Source organism: Lissotriton helveticus, chromosome 5_1, assembly GCF_964261635.1.
Source record: "Lissotriton helveticus chromosome 5_1, aLisHel1.1, whole genome shotgun sequence".
NCBI lineage: Eukaryota > Metazoa > Chordata > Amphibia > Caudata > Salamandridae > Lissotriton > Lissotriton helveticus.
This window is the reverse complement of record NC_136065.1, coordinates 867,830,887-867,846,514: the sequence shown is the minus strand read 5'-3', so window position 1 is coordinate 867,846,514 and position 15,628 is coordinate 867,830,887. Positions and strand designations below refer to the sequence as shown.

Here is a 15,628-nt window from a genome sequence, read left to right as displayed (position 1 = left end):
CAGGTTTCTGTGAACAACTGCTGTGTAATTCTGGTGATTCTAGCAAAAGAGCCTCAAAACCTTGCTTCTCATCAGAATGTCAGCCACGGGATCGACACACATGGAAAAACCCCCTACCCTGAGTTCCTCCCCCTTGAACTCTTTGCATACTGCATGTACTAGATAGTGCATGCCACATATCTCTAAATCAGACTCTAGATCCAAATAAAGCGCACATGCAAAAGACTTCTTGTTGTTTCTCTTTTTCAGACAAACCTTTTCAAAATGGACAACCTTTTTGCAAAAGTTGCATGTGACATCGGTTGCAGGACACCTACTTTCTTTGACCTGCGATTGCCACACCGGAAACAAGGATTAGAATTCCCTGAGATTGAACTCTGCTCTGTCATATTTTTGGACACATCCCTTTTCCTGCTCTGATTAGCAGATTGACAAGGTTTCCCTGTGGAGGCTTTTACAACACTATCTGCTTCAACAGGTCTATCCTCCCGTTCCCTTACAGAAATATGATAAATTTCAATGCTTTTTGCCACCTTGATGGTTTCATTCCATTGACGGGTTACCCATGGCCAATAGTTTTTGCTGAATAAATTTGTCCTTACAGTGCCAAACAAATTGATCTCTGATGAGTTGGTCCTTGAAATTGTCAAACTGACATTCAGAAATCAACCTACGCAGCACAGCAATATAAGTGTCAACATTCTCCTCAGCACTTTGCTTATGTTTGAAGAATTTGTGCCTTAAAACCGTCAAACTAGGCAGTTTGTCAAACCTTATTTTGAGTTTCTTCACAGCTTCTGCTTATTGTTGTAGCTCTACCACATCATCCTGCAATAACTCCAGTGAATGCTTGAACACAGACCTACCTTCAAAGCCAAGGGAAAGTGGAAGCAGACATTTTTTCCTTAATCTCGATGCTCCAATTGCCCCCCAAAAAGGTCTCAAAAGCATCATACCACACTCCACACCTGACCAGTGGTTTGTCTGATGCATCCAAAAATGAAGGTGGAGTTGCTACTACCTACATCACGCAGAGCAAGAGGATGACTGTTGAAAAAACACCTCGGGCTATGCAGCACTTATAGTGAACTCTGCCCCCCTTAGTAAAGAACCTGCAGACAACAGTCAAATGAGCCATGTATAAAAAATGTGAAATTATTTGAGTCCATATAAAATGCAACAAAGCAAAATAAGAATGTCACTATAAAGGTGGGTAAATCACCGAGAAGACATGCACCAAAGTTTCTGCCCAAAGAAATGGTGTGCATACCACCGGCTTAATAGCAGCATATCAGAAACGTGCGCATAACAGTAAGTAACCCACGAAGATGTAAACACAGAGCTCCAAACCAGCCCTACTTTTTCTGAAAAATATGTGCATATCACAGCAAGTGAACACACAAAGATGTTGAAGCAATCACTGGCCTTAAAGAACATGTATGCACATCAGAGTTGGTGAGCGCACAAAGAAGTCGAATTTAGCACTGCCATTACAGAACAGTTGTGGACATCACAGTACATGCAGCTCCCAGCAACATAGGCATCCATTAAGAAATGGGCAAAATTCCATACCTTACAGGTTCTGCAAAGGTGTGTGAATCACCTATAGAAAACTTTCGCAGCTACTAAACAGATGATTCTCCCTGGTGTGCATCTCTGCTTTTCACAGATTGCAACAACTGCCCTGCAACTGCACCAAATACTGGGGTGCACAAGAAAATTATGTATAGACCACTGTACATTCATCAAAAATGTAACCCATGTACATCTAAGATGGCCGTCTGATGTTATGACGCACAGTGAAAATTTGAGATTACAAACCCATATAGTTGGCGGGGTCCATGTAATGGCCACTTGCGTGCTGAAGAAACAGTCAGTAGATTATACTTAAATATCCCCATAGATGGCAGGCGCCCATATACCAGACCACTTACATTGAACTTCTATCGGAGGCCTGGCAAGATGTTCAGTGGTAAGGAAATGGCAGCCACACTGTCACAGGGGATGAATAAAGAGGCTGTGAACTAGTCTTTGAGGAGAGTGAAAATAAATCACTTGCCATGGTGCGTGCTTATCCCTATACTCACAGGATGAACGTAGACTATGTTCCATGCACCAGCCTGAAGGAACATAAGTAATGTTGTTCCACTGAAAACATCAACCAGCGCTTCAAAGAAACTAGTGACAAGATGCGTTCTGAGTCCCACCATGTAGCTCAGATCATTGCCAAAAAATGGTAGTAATGACGCTGGAATCTTCAGGAGTGTTCAGATAAGTTTATTACCACAATAGAGCTCCACGGTAGCAAAGGAGGGACATGCATGGAGCTCCTCCACTACCAAATTCAGTTGAACTGTCAGAACTTAACCTTAAACACTTCAAACCCACCTATATCATGATATTCCGATCTAGAATCTCTATATCATAAAGTATTAAAACAGTCCTTTACAGGGAAGTAAGATGATCAAGCCTTCTTAGAGAAGCAGATTGGTCAACAATATATATGGATGAGAGGTATTGTCTGTGTCTGTGTCTGCACATTGAAGATGGAGGGCAACCATGATGGTGTTCAACCTAGCTTTTTATCCATACTGAAGAGAAGGATATTCCATCTCTTGCACAGCTTTATGATATTTCCTTCAGATCTCAGATGTCCATGAGGGTGATCCAAAGTAAGAAATCCTGTCCATGAAGATGTTTGAAAATGTGATTATGCTGAAAGAATTGCATATTATAAAAGAATTTGTGGGTATGACTCAGAAGTGCCTTATGATTGACCCAACAAGTCTTTAGCAGCATTTGTTGCTTGATAGGTAACCAGTGAAGCGGACCTCAAGGGTGGCTTGATGTAGTTCTACACTCACTAATCTGATATGAAGGGGGAGCATAGCTGTGTACATATTGGAACTTGGTCAGCTACCTTTCTGGTCACCATAAGTACATGGTATTCTAGTAATTATACCTTGAACCAGGTGTGATTTACTAAGAGAGGAGTATTAGAGACAGTAATATATTATGCTGTTGAAGGATGAATAAATGTATTTTGTTGGTGGCACAACTTGGAGATTGAAGGTAAGGTCTTTGTCAAAGATTACAACAAAGTTATGCATCTTTTTGACTGGAGCCAGGGAGTCGCTAATCAGTATACCTAGGGGATCAAAAGAGGCAACAGCAGGTCCACTGGGTCAACAGGGTCTGTAAAAATAGAGCCAGTTAAGCTGCATCTAATGTGGAACTTGTTACTTCCAACCTTACGTTTGGTGATGAGTCATAGATCCCTTTTCCAATTTAATGTATGTGAAAATAGTTTTTTTTGTTGATGGGGTGTGAACCGTTCTCAAGCCACAACTACATTCCCTCTCAGGGTGAAGTGCAAAACTCACTGAACTAACCTGTGCTTAACCCTTTGGTATATTGACACAAAAGCAGTCAGGCTTAACCTACAAGCAATGTGTAAAGTGTTAATGATGCAAATAGACAATACTAATGTGGAAACACAACACAAGAAACAATTCTACACCAATTTACAAAACTAGAGTACAATTTAATAAATAAAATGAGATCAAAATGACAAAAATCCAATTAGTAGAACTGCAGATATGCAATTTCAAAGATTTAGGTAAGTATAGCGCCCGAAACTACAAAGCACCACTCTAGTCATGCTAGACTGGGGAAAAATCACAAGTTCAGGCTGATGGAGAGTTAGCCAAATACAGGGATCAGGTTAGTACAACTGAAAAAGTTACTTCTTCAAAGTCCAGTGCGAAGAGTCCAGTTCACAGTGAAGAGTACAGTGTGAAGCAGAGAGAGAGTCGTGGATGGTCAACACTGTAGCGCAAAGAGCAGGCAGGGCAGGGCGTCGCAGACTATCGTCACTGTAGCCCAAAAATCCTGCCGGGGTCACAGATGGTCGTTGCTGGAGTTTCATGTTGGCGGTCACAGCGGGCTTTCGGTGCCTTTGTGCAACATTCCGTCCATTATCTTGTGTGTTTTGCTGTTCACCCTATGTGGGAAAGGTAATGCCCAGACGTGGGTCCCTTGCTCACTACGCCACGGGAGTCAAGCTATCCTGGCGGAAGACGGCTGATAGCCAGAAAACGGTCCTAGGATGCTTGATTCCAGTCCAGGGAAGACATGGCTTGGCAGTTCGGGCTGGACTGTTCCCATGAGGCACAGGGTCAAGACTGATTTGCATAGGGCCATGTCTGAACTGGGGTGGCTTGGTGAGCAAAATAACGATGGATTAAACCCAGATCTATGACTGGGGATGAATGTTTTGCCATTGTGCAACATTCCGTCTATCATCTTGTGTGTGTTTCGGTGCTTTAACACAAAGTGTAGATCTCATGTTGCCTGTTGTCGCTGGTGGTCTCTGTAGCATGAAGAATCAGGTCCACAGGACGTTTGCATTGATGGTCATCACGGGTGGCAAGATCTCATAATGAGCCGACGCGTTCGCATTGGCAAAGCACCCAAAACTTCAGGATTTCTCCTTTTATTCACAGGAGTAGCTCAACTGATGCCAGCCAAGGGCCCAGGATCTGGGGGAGCACATCTTGGGGGATTAGGAACTCACTTCGGCAGAGGCGAGCAGGGCTCTGGCACCTCGAGTTGCAGGCCCAGTTGCAGGTCTAGTTATATCCAGTGCAGCAGGTCAGCTGGGCAGGTGCAGGTAGGCCTGTGGAGCTTGTTGTGTCCCTGTAGTACAGAACAGGAAGGCAGCCACCATACTCTTGCAGTCACTCTGCCTGGGATGAACAGAGCAGGTCCAGTCTTCTCAAGCAATTCGTTCGCAAACTCTCCTTTAGGGCCAGGTGGGCGGTAAAGTAAGGCTCCCTTCCAGGTGCTATTTAAGGGCCCTTTAATCTTGAACATGATCATTTCAGTACGATTAAAAACAAGATTTTCCACACTGACAACACTTATGTTTTGGTTGGTTGCGATTAATAGTCCGCCCCCCCTGGAGTCATTCCTGTCGAATCGTGTGATGTTATACTCAGAAGGAAAGGCAACATGTACATCGGGAGTGGCATTCTCATGTAGCCAGGTCTCGGAGATGAAGCAGTTGTCCGGAGTTTCTAAATTAAGCAGGCTCCATATTTCTAATGCATGTTTACAAATGGACTGCGCATTGAGATAAATGGCAGTAAGTCCTTTAATGACCGTGCTACTAGGCAGATTGGGACGGAGAGGTACAGGCATCACGATCTGACCAGAACGGAGGGCCAGGCGGGAGATTTCAGGAAACCTGCCAATTTCTGCTACTAAGGCCTCAGAAAGGTTAGCTTGAGGAATATTAATTTCAAATAATTCATTACTAGAGTACCTGAGACTGGCCATATTAATAAGGACTGCAATAATTGCCAGACAGAGGGATACAGGGGTCCAGGCGTCTGGTGGCGGTCGTGCGCGGATGGGCGCAGACGGGCTTGCCTTTGGCGCGCCTTTGGCGCGCCGCTGCGCGCGTCCGCGCCCTACTCCCAATTAAATAGGAGAGGGTCAAACACAGGCTAGAATGCTAACTGCTACTTCCGGTAGATTTTTGCCAGGACCGACCATCCGTGCAATTGGCACAAGCCGTGACGGACCGGGGTCTCAGGCGGTAACAAGGGCAGGAAGAGTATTATGCGGCTAAAAGCAAAGGTACGGCGCTAAGAACTTAAAACAGTGAAGCAAAGGATTAAAACAGAGATGTCCCAAAATACTGCTGAATAGGTACACCAATAAGGATCTAGTGTTAACACATACAACAACAGTATAGCCCTCCAGTCAGGGCGCCGCTCCTGGAGAGCTGTGCAGAAATATCTATTAATTTCCATGCCATGTTTTGCACTTCATGGTACCTTATAGGGCACCACCCATCAGTGGAACAAAGCCTATCAATCAATCAGGGAATTGTGAAGCATGCTAATCACCCGTGAGCGTCTCAAGGCACTGGGGGGAGGGGGGGTGCATCTCCGAGTCAGCCGAAGACCCAGGTCTTGAGGCTCTTCCTGAAGGTGTGCAGAGTGGGGCAGCGTCTGATGATGATCGGGAGCTCGTTCCAGGCCATTACCGTGATGTAGGAGAAGGCCCTTCAACCCGCTCTGGTTCTATGGATGCGCAGGGTCTCTGCAAGGGCGAGATCGTCGGAACGGAGGTTTCTCTTGTGTGCGTGGAAGGAGACTCTTTCGTTGAGGTATTTGGGTCCGGTATTGTGATGGGGTTTGTAGGCGAGGGTGAGTAGCTTGAAGGTTACTCTCTTCTCGATGGGGAGCCAGTGGAGTTCTCGCAGGTGTTGGGTGATGTGTTCATGCCGTGGGATGCCGAGGACAAATCTGGCAGCGGAGTTCTGGATGGTCTGGAGTTAGCATAGGAGGGAATTGTTGATTCCAGCGTAAAGGGCATTTCTGTAGTCCAGTCTGTTTGTTATGAGTGTGTGCGTGACAGTATTTTCTGGATTTGTGGGGGATCCATTTGAAGGTCTTGCAAAGAGGGTGTTGAAACAGGTGGAGGCAACTGCGTTGATCTGGTGGGTCATGGTGAGGGAGGAGTTGAGTATGATGCTGAGGTTCCGGGCGTGGTCCGTGGGGGATTGAGGTTTCCAAGGGCAGTGGGCCACCAGGTGTTGTTCCAAGCTGAGGGGGTGGGTCTGAGGACAGGGACTTCTGTCTTCTCCGAGTTGCGCTTCAGACAGCTGCTTTTCCTCCAGGATGCAACATCTTTCATTCCTTCCTGGAAGCTGAGTCTGGTGGCACCGGGTTCTTTCTTGAGGGAGAGGATGAGCTGGGTGTCGTTGGCTTAGTATACTATGCTGAGTTCATGCTGTCTGACAATGGCGGCAAGGGGGGTCATGTAGATGTTGAAGAGCATGGGACTGAGCGATGATCCTCGGGGTACTCTGCAGTTGATCTCTGGGTTAGGAGAGGAAGGGCAGGAGTTCTGCTGGTGAGGAAGGAGTGGAGCCAGTTGAGGGAGATTCTCTGTATGCCTGCGCCGTTTAGTCTGGCTGTGAGAATGCATTGGGAGACAGTGTCGAAAGCTGCAGAGGGGTCTAATAGGATGAGGGCTGCAGTGTGGCCTTGGTTGAGGAGCATGCAGATGTCGTCTGCGGTGGCAAGGAAGGTGGTCTCGGTGCTGTGGCTGCTTCATAATTCAGATTGGTAAGGGTCGAGGATGGTGTTCTCCTCGATGAAGTTTGTCAGCTGGGCGTTGATGATTTTCTTGGTGACTTTGGCCGTGAAGGGAAGGAGAGATACGGGGTGGTAGTTTTTGCGGTCCGTATGGTCTGCAGAGGGATTCTTGAGGAGGGGCTTGACTTCTGCTCGTTTCCAGTCATTGGGGAATGTGCCGGATTCAAATGATGCGTCGTAGCTCGCGTGCTATGGCGGTGACGGCTCTGTGGTACATGTTCAGCAGGCAGGGATCCATGGTGGATCCTGAGTATGTGCTCTTCATGGTTGTGGTGGTATCTTCAGTGGTGACTGGGGTCCAAGCAGCGATGGTAGGCTGGCTGTCGTTGCTGGAGGAAGGAGTGGTTTCTGGAGTCTGTTTGCTAAGTTGTCATAGAGGGCCTTGATTTTCAGATGGATGTAGGAGCCAAGCTTGTTGCAGAGGTCCTGGGAGGGTGTGACATATGTGGGGGATTTGATGAATTCCTGGATGATGCTAAAGAGTTCCTTTGAGTTGCCGGAGTTAGTGATGATTTTGTTCCGGATGAATGTCCTTTTGGTGGATCTGCAGAGTTGGTGGTATTCTGTCATGGCGTTCTTGTAGGTGGTCTGGTCTTCAGTGGTTTGGCAGTCCCTCCGTCATTTCTCCAGATGTCTGCGAGTGCGTCTGGATTCTTGGAGGTCTGTGGCGAACCAGGTGTCCTTCATGCAGCTCTGTCTGTTGGGGTTGCGGAGTGGGGTGAGCTTGTCTGTGCAGTTGAGGATCCACCTGTGGAGTTCTTTGGCTGCAGAGTTGGTGTTGGTCGAGGGTGGAGTTAAGGTGCTCCTTTGTGATCTTGCTCCAGTTCCTTCATGGTGGGCGTGGTGTGGATATGTGAGCGGTGGCATTGTTGATAGGGTAGTGTACGCAGTGGTGGTCTGTCCAGGGGGGGTTGGGTGGTGTGGCTGAAGTGGATGTTGTTCTCTCCTGTGAAGATGGCATTGAGGGTGTGTCCTGCCTTGTGGGCGGGGGTGGTAATGAGCTGTTTCAGTCCGAGGTTGGTGAGGTTGTCCAGGAGGGTGACAGAGTTGGGGTCGCTGAGGTTGTCGAGGTGGATGTTGAGATTTCCAATGAGTATGTAGTCCATTGAGGTGATGGCGTGAGGCGTGATGTGGTTGACGATAGTCGTGGTGAACAAGGTGCAAGGTATGGGGCATCTGTAGGCGAGGGTGCCGTGTAGGGTTGTTCTGGGCCTGGTCTGGATTTGGAAATGGACGTGTTCGATGGTGGATGGGGAGCTGCTTGTGCTGGAGGTGGAGAGTCGGAGGGAGCTCTTGTGTGTGATGATGAGCCTCCTGGACGGTTGGGGCAGTCCTTCCTCTGGCTCTTGTATCTGTGGGGGATGGCAGTGGCGTTGTCAGGCACGGAGGTGGCGTTGGATCTGGTTTCCGTGAAGGTGAAGGTGACGTCTGGCGAGAGGGTGTCGAGGAGGTCCCAGATCTCCATAGTATGTCTGTGCAGGGTGCACACGTTGAGGAGGATGCACCTCATGCCTTTGGGGGTGTTGGTGTCCGGCATGGGTGCTGTGGCCGTGGGGTGTGGAGGGTGGTGAAGGATTGTCGACAGTGTCTGCAGGAAAACTGGTCATGGGTGATGTTTGGCATAGACAGCTGGCAGTTTTTGTTTCTTCCTGGGTTGAGTGTGTGGAGGTCAGCTGAGTTTAAGCAGTGGGTGGTCGGAGAACCAGGGCCCCAGGCGCTGGTCGCGGTCTGGTTGTGGATGGACACAGACGGGCTTGCCTTTGGTGCGCCAGCGGTGCAGCCGCACAGAGGCCACCATTAAATAGGGAAGGGGAGGGAAGGGCAGGTGGGAGATGGCAACCGGCAGGGGGAAGGGGCCGCGAGGGCAGCTGCAGCGGGAAAAGGATGCCGAAAACAGGCATGGAGGACACAAAGGCACAGGAACAGTGACAGAATTAAAAACAGGCAGAATAGACAGAATGCAGAATACAGAAATTATAATTACAGAGGCACAACTAATTAAAAAAGACAGGCAAAAGACAGAAAATGGGCACAAATACAAGACAGACAACAGCGTACCAGCAGAAGAGCAAGGCTCTCCTACTGGACCACCAGGGATGAGGCGCAGGCAGGAGCCTGTGGGTGGAGGAGGGCCTCGAACACCTACCTTCCAGAGAGGTGATGGGGCAGTGGCAGTGGCACAACAGCGGAGCTGATGCGGCGGAGAGTAGAGTCCCTGACCAAGAGGTCAGAGGTCTTGCCTATATACCCTATTTTGGAGCTAGTGTGTTAGGTTGGAGGTGACAGTGCTCCCCAGACAAACAAGAGGACAGGAACTGCTGGGTACTACTGCAGAATGTTATTAGAAGACAAATAACTTTTAACTACTATGCCATGTTTGCCGCTGAATGGCACCTTATACACCACCACACATCAGTGGATCCGAGCGTAGACAAGCGTTTTCGGTGTTAGCAGGGTGGGTTGCAGTTGGTATAATTCCCAACAGCTAGAAGAGAGTGGGAATAGCCGGGTACTGCTGCAGCTTCAGCAGCTTGCGGACCACCATTGTATGCCTTTCACTTTTCAGACACCGTGCATCTGGTGTCTTTAGTGGCGATCTGAAACATGGAGTGCTAAAAGATTCACACAAGATAATTGCCCCACTGTGGCAGTGCCATCTTAAAGCATGGGAACGCTGGGCAGCTGCCTGGGGGCCCCACAAGCATGGGGCCCCAAGCCTACCGAATTTTAACGCTAATTTTCCCTTAAACATTTTTGTTCCTGTGAGTGGTTGTGTAGGCAGGGCCAAGTGCGCTGCTTTGCCCAGGGGTCTAGAATGCTGTTAAGACGGCCCTACACTGTGGACCACCACTCCAGACTTCCCACTTACACATGCATCCCACCCAGCTTCCCCTGCTCCTTTCGCACATCCCACAGCCGGCCAGTAGCCTAGCTTCAGCAACCATCTCCTTTATTGTGAACTCTGTCCATTCTGCGTTTTCCTCTATCCTCCTGCATGCTCTCTAAATACGTTCATGGGGCCTAACTCACAAAGGTAAAGTTAGACGAAAGTCTAACTTTAAGACTTTTGGTATTCATAAAGGACATTTACTGCACGTGAATGTCCTTTTTGAACACTGAAAGTCTAACTTTACGACTTTCAGTAGTAAATGCCCTTTCTGAATACCGAAAGTCGTAATGTTAGACCCCTAAGGCTATGCGGCCTAGGGGTCGCCTAGACCAACTGGACTTTACTTTAAGTAAATTGACTAGCCTAAATGTACCCTTACAGTCTGCCAGGGAAATCATGGCCCTGTTGCTCCTTATATACAAGCCAAAGCCACCTTAGAACAAGTACTGGTTAGGATTACGGCCGTTGAAGACTTGTTAAAAAACAGATATGGAGCATGTGCCACTGGCCCTTTACCCACCCCCCTAGTAACGAACTGCGGTACAGCAGTTTTAGCTCCCCAGAATAAGTTCCCTTTCATATTAGATAAAGTGTCTATAAGACCTAACAGCTCTATCAGCTTAACATATAACCCTGCCCCTGCTCATGCCGAGCGATGTGTAACCAGTTTGACATCCACCTTGTCTATACCTACTAGGGACAGGGACAGGGAGGAGGAGAGGCTAAGTCTGCCTCCTGAAGCCACACCATTAACAATAATTTTGGCTAATGTTCCGGTCCTTTCCCCTCTGGTAAATGAATCATGGGAGGCTTTAAGAAACAAGGCCCTCTGCTGGCTCAGGACTAAAACCGGACTAACAGAGACCTAGTTTAATGAGTTTAAAATGGTGAAAAGGGTATCATGGGCGGGGAGAATGGGAAACATTACTTCCTGGGGATTGTAGTGTTCTTACTTTTAAATCTTCAACCTTGGTTCGCGAGATCTTACACAGACTAGGTTACGACCAGTTTTTGCAAAGAGGAATAAACGTTTTGCCTCTAGGTTTTTTTTACCTCCCCAGGACCCAACCCCACCTGCCTTTACAGCAGAGGTCTGTTGTTACTAATATCCCACAACAGTTCAGTCTATCCGTATATAACAGATATGATGCCCTCCCATCCCTGGAAGATATAGATTGACTCACCTCTAAAGAGGTCCAGTGGCACAATGCAGGATAAGAGAAACCAATGAGCCTAGTTTAAAATGGGAACTTATGGATTCAAAAGTGCTCAAAAATATTGTTATAAGTAGCACTGAAGTTCTAGGGGAGACTTCTATTCTTCAACACATGGGGTCATCTGGTGCGCCGACAGGGGTCGGTTATCAATTAGTAATTAGCCCTTGCACACAACCCAACGACTCCCTCCACATTATGTCAAGAAACGTGGCAGGGATTAAAAACACAATTAATGACGAGGAATGGATAAAAACAATAGAGGGATTTGCTTTAATTTTAATACAGGAAACCTGGCTTTCTGATCCTTTTTTATATAAATGGTTATCAAATTGTATGTACTAATGCTAGCCCGTCCAGAATGGGTAGGGCCAAAGGAGGATTAGCTGCCTTATTTGCGGTTTCCTCGCCACTAATACTTAGGAAGGCCAACACTATGTCACAGTTTTATCAACTTTTGCATTTCTCTTCAGAGGGGAAACTGTCTATTATTGTAGTTAGTTTTTACAATAACATTTTTGATAGTACAAGAGGTAGCATCATCAAGTCATTAGAAGAGGACCCAGATCACTTCTTGGAGGGTTTAGGGGCGGATCATGTATTGTTTTGGGTGGGCGACTTTAATTGTAATAAATGTGATATCGAAGCAGGAGAGCTAGGTGGTTATTGTGACTATTTTGGTGACCGTATCCCCCATTTTGCTCATAAACCTTACGGGGAAGCAATTAATCATGCAGTTCATAAATACAATCTAGTACTCATGGATCCTACTACACCTGCTGGGGTAACAACTTCATATACGTATGAGGTGGCTAGGTCATCTTCAAATATTGATCATTTTATAGTCTCTGCAAATTGTAGAGATCTCGTGGAAAAACGTTTAATCTGCGCAAGTCTTCTTAGTGATCATCACCCATTAATTATGTCCTTATATTGTTTTTTATGTTCAATAGCAGTATGCATTTTATTTTATCTGTATGAAATAGGTTATTTTGTTATTATCCTGTCAGGATTCCGCACTTTAACATTTATTTGATATATTAGCTTTTTACATCTTATGCATCCATTGGTCATTCTGATTTATGCATTATATAAAAGTGTATTGTGTTATGTTATATTGAATGCTCATGAAATATGTTTTTAACTATTTATTGTTTAATGTTGATAATTAACTGCAGTTTGTAACTGTTCCTATTATGCTTTTATGGTGATATATTCTCACCGAATAAAGCTGTTTTTGACTTTGACTAACTCTTTCATCCAGGGAGCCAATGCAAAATTCAACCTGCGGCTTGTCGGTCCAGCCGGGATCCTGCGTGTCGTTCCACAGACAGTCTTGAATGAGGCCCAGGTCACCATCATCGTGGAAAATTCGGGCGCCATTGACTATGAAAAGTTCCAGCTGCTGACCTTTAAGGTATCTTTCTGCCTTCTACGCCTTGCTTTGCCAGTTGCAACCTTTGCCTTGAAATTATGAAAATGTCTGCAATGCATGCGCCTTATTCCCCTCTTACAGTTGTTTTGAACTGTAGCATGGCAACAGGATGCCATATGTATCCAAAGATGCACCTTTTATCCTTTTCTGTGACTAGATAGGTAAAGTAAATTAAATTCATAAATATAAGCTTCACGGTCCATTTCAGCTGCCAGATGTGTTATCTATACAGAACACTGGCATTTCAAGAAATGTTCAGATTTTGCTGCAAGTTCGTTTGAGGCTTCATCATAAATCCGAAGGCAAATTTTATCCATATGTTTAACTCTAAACAACACATATATTTTACAAATGATTTATTCATAAACCATGGGCCAAATGGAGACATTTTTGTGAGGCATGGCAATACATATTATTAAGAGATGTGCAGTAAACTACTGCTAGTTGTACTACAAAGCGTAGCTGCGTAGCAGTCTGAGATCGAATTACGTGGAATGCTTCGGTGCTAGGCAGCTTTGGACTGGTGCCAGTGTCATTTTGCATTGCCCCCAGCACCACATGGTGTAAAGATAATATTTTTACATGGTGGTGTAAGGCTATCTAACATAAGTGCAATCTATGTGACGAGCCCCTATTTAGATCTGGTGTAGCCAAAACATTAACGTTGAACAATACACAGAGAGAAATTTGGGTTTGGGCAATGACCCTTAGCTCTTTGTTTGCTCCACCCCGGAAGGCTACTGCTAGGATATAGTGTAATTCACATCAGCCCAGAGGGCTATTTCTTTCTCACCTTCATGCTGCTCTGTGATTGGATATAACATGTCTCATGAAGTGAAAGCTGAGAGAAGTACTAATGCATCTGCAGATGGAGCATGGCAAGCTGTGAAGGCATATTGTGATTTCCTATAGCTAGGCAGATTTTTCGCAGGTTAGGGGTTAATAACGAGCATTGTGAACACAGTTGTGGTTGCCTTGGACTAGATACTAAAACAGATAGCAAGTAGCAAGTCGTAGGAAATCAGCGCAAAAGCTAGCGCTAAATCACACAGACGCTCAAACAGGTATAGTATGGATTTACTTCTAAAATGGCCACTGCTGCAACCTACTGAGGGCCTTATTACGACTTTGGCGGTGCGGCCCTGGTTCTGCCCTGCCGCCACTCCGCAAAAACCATGTTCAGATCACGTGCCAGATTAGGTGTTTTCTCCTGTATGGCGGCCTTTTTTTTCAGTTCAAAAAAGAATTTTATTAGTCTTAAAATAAGGCATAAATACATAGTACATGAAAAGTGCTGGGAGAAATAAAGGAAGGGAGAAAAGGAAGCAAAACGAAGGGGGAAAGCATTGCAAGAGATTCCTGAACAAAAACTGATCATGGGCAGTGTAGTTAAATATCAGGGATACAGTAGTTGCAAAATAAATTCAGGTTAGAATGTATACAAAAAACATGTATTAATGCAGAAAAAATAGGAAATGCAAAGGGTATTCGGGGGGGGTTTGGAGACCTCTTGTTGAGCAGGTCATGGGCAGAATAGGCGAGTAGCACAGTTGTCCAGATACAACGTAACAGGAAGCCATAATTCTGCAACGTTTCGTTGCCAATTGAATAGGGAAAACGAAAGCAGTATCCAACCTATGGTTATGACAAACATTGTACCACCATGCTTTTAGGGAGATGTTAGATGAAGCTTTCCAATTGATAGTAATCTGTTGGAATGCAATAGTAGGTCAACAATACGAACATTAAGGTCAACTCCCTCCCAACAAGGTGAGAGGCTTCCAAGGAAGATGTGAGTGTGAGACAAGGGAATACGAGTATGAAAAATGACATTAATTTGAGCCCAAACCTGTATCCAAAAAGCATGTACAGAGTTGCAGAGGAACAACATGTGAAACAAGGTAGCGTTTGGAGAGGAGCAGGACCAGAAAACATCCGGAACAGTAGGAAAGCGTTTGTTTAGGGTGAAGGGGGTATGAAGCAACCTGTTGTAAATGAAAAACATAGACCGTGTCAAGGTCGCCGCTCTGGACGATTTACGTACTTTAGTCCATATCTTGTCCCACAGGGGTATTCGCCATGAAGTAGCAAAGTCATGTTCCCATTGCTCCTCCACCTTAGATTTAGGTCTAATAGATTCAGTAGCATGAAGGTACCTGTATATAGTGGAAGCTTTTGGAGTAGTGTGCAAGAGAGAGCGAAGTCGTAAGGCAGGGCTGGGAGAGGAGGGGGAAGCTTGCGCTCGTGAGAGCCAAGTGTAAATTGCCATCACCGCTGCCTTAAGGAGAAGGTATTTGGGGGCAAAGGATGGAGGTAAATCAAAGGAGGAGCAGAGAGTTGAAAAGGGTAGAAAAGTAGAGTTTGAAAATAATTGCGAGATCCAGACCAATCCCTTGTGCCTCCAGGATTTCCAATAAAAGGGTTTATTATGTATTAGAAGATGCATGTTATGCCAGATGGTAGAGAAAAGGAAGTCAGCAATGGTTGCGGGGGGGGGGAGGCCTGGAGGATAAGAGAAGTTTGAATTTATGAATGAGAGTGGGAGTTAAAGAGGGCTTGCGTGAGAACGAAATGTATTCAGCAAAAGAGAAGGGGTAGAGGAAAAGGCACTCAACCTTAACCCACAAGGGACAAGGGACAAGGGGAAGTGGGGTCTTGTAGCCAAAAGGAAGCTTGGCGTAACAAAAAGGCTTTGTGATAGGCTGGAAAATCCGGAAAGTTAACTCCACCTTCTGAGGTGGGGCGAATTAATCTGGCAAGGGACATTATGGATTTTTTGTTATGCCACAGAAAGGAAGACAAGATTGAATTAATTTTCTTGAAAAATTTAGAAGGGATGGACACAGGAATATTGGAGATTGTGTAGATAATTATGGGGGACAGCATCATTTTAATTGTGTCGAGACGACCCCACCAG

General features: G+C 45.9%; 1 protein-coding gene across 1 annotated transcript in view; it reads left to right on the top strand.

Annotated features, from left to right (window-relative positions):
• CDHR1 (cadherin related family member 1) overlaps positions 1 to 15,628 on the top strand; it is a 563,177-nt gene that overhangs the window by 312,281 nt on the left and 235,268 nt on the right. The window contains exon 12 of the mRNA XM_078641125.1: positions 12,541 to 12,693. Within this exon, the coding sequence (XP_078497251.1) occupies positions 12,541 to 12,693 (153 nt within the window). The remainder of the gene's footprint in view (positions 1 to 12,540; positions 12,694 to 15,628) is intronic.